At 38.4% G+C, this 7,240-nt stretch overlaps 1 protein-coding gene across 1 annotated transcript; it reads right to left on the bottom strand.

Moving 5' to 3' along the window:
- Positions 1-494: 494 nt before the first annotated feature.
- cisd1 (CDGSH iron sulfur domain 1) lies at positions 495-5,089 on the bottom strand. Its single transcript, XM_007897025.2, has 3 exons — positions 4,996-5,089; positions 3,062-3,264; positions 495-1,762 (listed from the first exon to the last, which is right to left on the bottom strand). Exons 1-3 carry the CDS (start codon positions 5,018-5,020, stop codon positions 1,673-1,675), a joined length of 318 nt encoding a protein of 105 aa, XP_007895216.1. The 5' UTR covers positions 5,021-5,089; the 3' UTR covers positions 495-1,672.
- Between the last annotated feature and the right edge of the window lie 2,151 nt (positions 5,090-7,240).

Genomic DNA, 7,240 nt, shown 5'->3' with positions numbered 1-7,240 from the left:
GTTAATACCTCTGTAAGCAAATTTTGTGTGTGGCATCACATTGATGTATGTGCAGATTTATAACAAACAGTTCCACATGTTCTTTGAAAGTACAGACTGACATCAAGTCAGGGATGTTGCAGATCTATCAGTAATCCCCCCTGCTCGGGTCATGACCCAACTGTGCAGCGCCTTGGGACGTCCTCCTGACGTGAAAGGCGCTTTATAAATGGAATCTTCTTGTTGTTGTTGTTGTAATGTCACTTTTAGTTAATTGCACTAATGATAATGGCAGACCCCACTGGGAAATTCATTTTTTATGTGAAAATTTATGTTTATTCATTGCTTAAACAAGCTGAATGTAGGAGAGTTCATGGTCACCCACAACAAAATTTAGCAGCGATGTTCTTCAAGATTAAGTTTTCCTGCTAGTTTGCTAAGCCTAGGGCGAAGGAGATCCAATATCAAAGCAATGTGTTGAGAGGCCAATGAAACAATTAAAATATACAGTAAAATTCAATCAATGAAGGAATTTAATTGATTGTTATTAAATATTATTAAACCCCACTGTTTTTAAAGAAATAGGTCAACGAATCTCAAGTGTAGTACAAACAACTGGCCCAATATAAATCCTAGTTATCGCTACAGGAGCAATGGGGCATTGCTTATATTTTTATAGTAATTTGGAGCAGAAACCACTCCAGACTCAGTTCAAGAAGAGTGAATTCTCATGTAGATCTTTATCTTTTAATACAGTGCTGATTATTTCCAGCAGATGTCACTGTAATATTTCCTTTAAATGTTAATTTGGAAATTTCCAAAATTGTAATCAGCTTCCAGTTATGATTGTCACAAAACCTTACTTAATAATTTAAACTTGAAACATCAGTTTGGCTCAGATGGTAGCAGTCTCAAACATGACAGGCTCAAGTTCACAGTTTAGGGTGACTCCCCAAGAGATGCTGCCTTTTTGAGATGACAGCATAAACTGAGGTCCCACAGGCTTGTTCAAATGCAAGTTAAAGATCCCATGACAATATTTAAAAAGAAAATTTTCCCCTGTGTTCTGGCTAAAAAATCTCCAGATAATGTTGTCATTCGCTTGATGTTTGTGTGTGGCATTTGTTGTCTGCAAATCTGTTACAATATTTGCCGTCAGATAATCACTGCATGAGACAGTGATTCCTATGAAGAGTGTGTTTCAATGTTTTAGGTACTATATCAAATGATCTGCATTACCTTCACAAGGATTATGTAACTCCCAAGCATTTATTCAATTTTCCTCAAATTTATCAAAATAATGATCCATTTGTAAAGGATCATTTTTGAGATATTTGCGAGGTCTTCCCAACGTGAAAGGCGTTATATAAATGTAGTTTGTTATTGTTGTATTACTATTCAAATGTCATTTTACTATACATAAAAGGAAAAAACAATTATACAATGTAAATATAACTACATATATTTAACATAATACAGCAGTATATCAATGCAAAGGTAGCGTTTATACAATCATCAAGTGTCGGGATTTCAGAATATTGAAGCCTATTATTTGGCAACACAATTTTTATCCTTATTACTTTGTATCACAACTTGATGTACAGTAATTAATTAGCACAATATTACACAGGCACCTTTGCAATTGTTTGACTTTAACACAAATAAATCTCAGAATTTAGAAACAATTCTTGTGTTATGCTTCTCTTTTCTTGATAATCAGTGGGCCTACATTATCTCCAGTTTCGTCATTGTGTTTGGTGTGAGAGCCATCACACATCGGGAACTAAAATAAGAAAACAGAAAAGAAAGTTATGATTTACATTATATATTACGAGACCATTTCTTTGTCAAAAACATTGTTGCCAAAAAGAGCAATTTCTTTAAAATTGTCTAAATGCTCAAGAAGCCCCATGACATTTTGGATCATTTGCATCAATACCATTTTTTTCTTCAATGGAATTAAATTATTTCTTGACAGTTTCTTGGCTCACAAATCACCTACAGTTAACTATGCTAAGAGCAATCTAGTGACAGGTCTCTCAATCACTCTGAGTTGACGAGTCAAATGCAAAACAGCCTTTGGATAACTTTCTCATTTTTCCTTTGAAGTATTTCTATTTTATAGATGCTATTTATAATCTCCACCTACACTGCTAAAGTATTGTGTTACAACATTATAGAATGCATTATCAATATACCATTTGTAATTTATAATTAGGTTAGAATTAAATTTACATTTATTCGCAATATCAATTGAGCTTTTAGCACTTCAGAAAATATGGCCAAAACAAAATGGCTTGTTAGGAAATCAATTATGCATTTATTTGATTAGAATGTAAGTGTGCATACATGAGGGAAAAGGAAATAGAGGTACCGTCAATCCTGAATTCAAAAAGCACTCAGGAGACTGGTCCAAAGTGGCCTTTATATAAGAGCGGTCTCTGTGTAAGGGTTTGTTGGTGGATGAAGCAGGGCTGTCCATGGTGGTTAATAGGGGAAGGTTGCTTGAGCAGTTTTGACTGTATACGGGAGAGAGGATTTGGAGGGGTGGGACTCATGTGGAGTATAAACACCTGCACAAACTACTTGGGCTACATGACTGTTTTTTGTGCTGTAACGTACTCTGTAAATCCATATAGAAATCTGTAATGGCAGATGGAACTCTTATCCACAATAAGTCACTACGTATATATAGGTCTTTCTATGTTCACATGCCTCTCCAACCATTGTACTCAAGGTCAATAGCTGATGAAGCAAGAATAGTATAAACAAAAATAGTAATTCATACAATGGAAAGTTTTCTCTTTCCCAGGTTCTACAACCCTGTATTATTCTGGCTTAAAACATGACTAAATTCGCTGCAAGATTCATCATTAATCTTTTGGTTCATAATTTCTTGACCCTCGCCCACAAAATACAATCGAAATACAATTACAGTATATCCTGTGAAGCACTTTGAGATGTCTTAATACAATGAAATGCTATATCAAATGTAAGTATTATTATTATTATTGCCTTAGTCCTCAACGATTGATAAAATCACACCAATAGAAATGTGTCAAGAAAGTCAAATTATGCTTACCCGTTTAGATCGCCAGCATCTACAATATACAGCTTTGTCTCCTAGGTCTTCAATATCAAATGCATGTACTACTTTAGGATTATCTTTCTGGATGTCGAGGTTAACCAGCAATTTAGAGCCTTTGTCTTTTGAATATAATGTTTTGTAGGCCAAATAGCCAATGGCCGCTGCACCAACAGTCAGCGAGGCTGCTGCAACCCATTCTGTATCAGAAAATAACAAAAATCCAGAGATTTTAGATAAGAAACCTATTATAAATTCAGTCCATTCGGCTGATAATGTCAAACTATAATATACAATCAACTCACAATGTGGAGCAGTAGAATGTTTAAAAATATAAACGGATTGCATAATCCACAAAATCCACGGCAATTAATTTGGTAAAGCTTTCTGCACGATTGCTTTTAGATTATCAATTTACTCTGTACCACTTCCAAGTTGGAGCAACACTAAGTATGATTGGTGTTTCATTCTATTGTGGTATGAAGTACATTAACAACAAACTGTGTATTCTTATAGTGCCTTTCATATTGGGAGGATGTCACAAAGTGCCTCAGAGAGCAGTCTGGGATTCCCAAGTGTTTTCAATGTAAAGATGTTGTGCATTTTGTATTCTATCCCTCAACTAATGTAATACAATATTTCACTTGTATTTTTCAATGCAATCAAACATTGAGTTATAACTTATATACGATCTAGTTGCACTCTCCTCATTGCTTACTTAGTATTTTAGGATCATCAACAAAGTTGGAAATTGGTTTACAATATCTGGTTGTAATAAATTGTTGTAAAACATGCTGTTAAGTGTAAGAATCCAAACCGCTTGACAGTGTTTAATGCTTTTTAATATGAAGGGCCATTTTCATGCAACACATCTTTATCTATGACTTGTTTGTGCAGATATGTCAATTATGTAAATATTTACCTGGTCGATCAACCCAGACTAACTGCAAATAACAAAGGAGAATAATTGGCATGTGAGTCCAGGATTTCTGCAAACTAAGGTCAATGTTGACCAGATGAGTGAATGTTGGAAACTACAACTGTGGATAACTAACCTGGTTTGTGCATTGACTGAGTAGTGAAATTTGAACTCATTTAAATTTCAGGGAATCCAAAGTGGAAGGAATGAAAATTGGTAAGCACAACCGTGACGGTTGAATCAGTTCTTTGTCGTGTTCCACCACCATTGCAGAATAGAAAACACTGAAACATATTTTACCTGAACAAAACACGGATCGCCGTTCGCGCACATCCATGCAAAAAGAACGAGATTCAATAAGCTAACAAATACCATAAAGTCAATTCAGAGAATTGGGGCTTTAGGAACCACAAGTTGATCAGCAAGAAAAGCAAAAAAGATGCAGGTGAAAAGGTAAACGAGGGATTATTACAATTCATGTGATGCACCATTGCAGCACACGCCGACACTTAACCGCGGTATCTATGTCTCGCTTTATTCCTCTCGTAAACCGGACTTCGCAAAAAAGGAAAAAAAGAAAAAAAAACGTTTGGTCGATCAGTGACGGTCTAAAGTCTGGACACGTACAATAGGCTTTATCGTCACCTCGTTGCTCGGCGCTGCCGCATTTTCCAGCGCAGCCTCCGGTACGGACTTGACCAGAAATGTTTGGGCGGCGATCCTTTACCACAGATGTGTGTGACGGATCAGAGCCCTCGTCTCCGGGAGGGAAGGGGGGAGTGAGCGGCCTCTGAAGGTGACTCCTACTGCTGCACGGATTTTTTTTAAAAAAAACCGCTCGCCGTGACCTTCAGAGAACAAGTGCTCGGGACAGGGACAGAAAGGCGAGCGAGCGAGCGAGGGCACTATTCCATACCGCGGGACGCGTGGCTTCGAGAAATCGCAGCCATCGTTATGAACCATCCGCGAAAGCCGCCCTTTTCCAGTTAAAAAATAAAAAAAAATCCCATACCTTTGAACGCCGCACCGCTCACCATGACTGACTGCGCTGCTTTCCCGGTGGCGCACGAGCGCGCGCGACGCACAGCTCCCGGTCACGTGCTGAGGGGCGGGGGGCGGGGCGGAAGGCGGGGTCTGCTGACGTCACCGCCAGACGCCCTGACCGCCGGGAGCGGCGGCGTTGGTTTATCCGTGACTTTTTTTTTCGCCCCCAAATAAAACAAAACAAAACAAATAAATAAACTCACACACACACAAAAAAAAAAGGAAAGCTCTTAACCGAACCTGATGGCGCAGTGGGACGTGTCCGCCTCGCTGTCTTGTCTGTGTCAGCAGCTCCGTGAGTTCAAGCTCTCAAACGTTGGCGCTGGAGCTCACAGTGCAGACTGACCGACTGACTGACTGAGGCTCCAGAGCAGTGCTGGGGGGGGGTGGGGGGGCAACACTGCGCTGTTGAAGGCGCCATCATCAAGTAGGGGGGAAAAAAAATTTTTTTTTTTTTTCGAAAAAAATCCGATGGCAGTATTCCAAACGAGAAGGGCATCTTTCCCGGTGTCAGAGACCCAACGATGGTCCAGATAAATGTGTCCCGTTCGCAATGCCGGCCCTGGTGTTCGCGCCTTGGGGCGTCCTCCCGACGTGAAAGGCGCGATGCAAATGTAATCTTGTTGTTGTTGTTGTTGTTGTTCACAAATTGGTTGACCCGTTTGCCTACAGATACACTGAGACTACGTTGACAATTATGCGATTACCTGATATGTTTGGCGTTTGGGGCAATATGTAGTTATTTTACAATATAAAATCACCACCTATAAGAATAGCACTAAGCAATTTTAAATCCTTGGCTGTGCTGAGTTCTACTGGGGAAAGATGCTGCAATTAGCATCAGTGACTGGGTTCAGGGAGGGGAAATATAGCTCAGGTTTCTGATTTTGATGAAGATAGAATTGGGATGTGGTTGAAAAGCCTGTGTACACTCAGCATTAGGATTCAGATACGAATAATGACTCCTTGAGTGTAGTACCAGAGAATAGAACAACAAAAAAACACACACAAAATCACAAGGAAAATATAATCAAAAATGGCTTCAGAAATGGAGAAATAAGGAAGAGAAAATTGGTGATGACAGGTGAGTAGCTCAGGCAATTTTGATAATGACACATTTTCATCTGTGACTATCCACTTATTGTGAATATTTCAGTCGCAAACCCTATAACAACTAATTTTCCAAACTACCCAATTATACTATTAATTAAAACTTGTGATACAACAATCCTTGCTTGCATAAATTGTTTAGCGTTTCATCTCTTTGGTAAAATGGCAGCATCAGGTTACTTTGCAAAAGGAATGGGAAGTACAGACACACCACTTTTTTGAATGAAAATTATAACATTGTGCGCATTACTACAAGGAACATTACACCCCACACGAAGCATTCTTTGTTTACATGTGTTAAGGATACTAACTTGAAGGGGGAGGAGGTTAAAGAGAAGTTTGCAAACAACAGGAACAAATGGACCAAATACAGAGAGATCCAGAAGAATTGGGAATGACAAGTGGCAAATGTTATTTAATTGTACATCATTCCAATTTAGTAAGTTGTTGTAATGTGATCTGCTATCATGAAGTTCCAATCTTACTGTAGAGGTTTAAAGTATTATTGAAAGGTACGCTTAAAGCAAGTCTGAATGGACCTAAATAACATACTAAGCTCAAAAGATTCAATGCTCATTGTGTTCACAAGCAATCTTTGGAAACATTATCCATAAGTCTGTGAAGACAATTTTTTGTTTGCAATGACCATCACCTTCATTATGTGTTTAGACTGGGAGTACTAAGATCAGATGAAGAGCACATTTTGCTGCTGCTGATGGGAGATTTGTTTTATAAACATAATATATACTGGTTCGCATGTATCGTCTAGAGATTACATAGAACATTTATCAACTAGCAACAGCTTGAGCTTTATGGCTCAGTAGTGGAGTACTACAGCCAGCTCCAAATTCAACCCCTGGCATTTCCAGACATTTCGCTACTAAATATATTGAAGCTTTACAAAATAAGATTTTTAAAACATTTGTAACTCAGTTACATTTTTTTCAGTAGCATCACCACCCTAACAGTTCCAAGATGCAAAATTGTTAATCACTCCTTACTAAGTGTGACTATGCACTTAGACAAGTATGAGCTAATCAGAGAAAAGCAGCATGGAATTGTAAGTAACCTTGCGACGAGGTTAGGATATCAAGGGATACGAG

The sequence above is a fragment of the Callorhinchus milii genome, unplaced genomic scaffold, assembly GCF_018977255.1.
Source record: "Callorhinchus milii isolate IMCB2004 unplaced genomic scaffold, IMCB_Cmil_1.0 Scaffold7, whole genome shotgun sequence".
Lineage (NCBI taxonomy): Eukaryota > Metazoa > Chordata > Chondrichthyes > Chimaeriformes > Callorhinchidae > Callorhinchus > Callorhinchus milii.
Note: the sequence above shows the minus strand (reverse complement) of the source record. Positions and strands in the feature narration are given on the sequence as shown.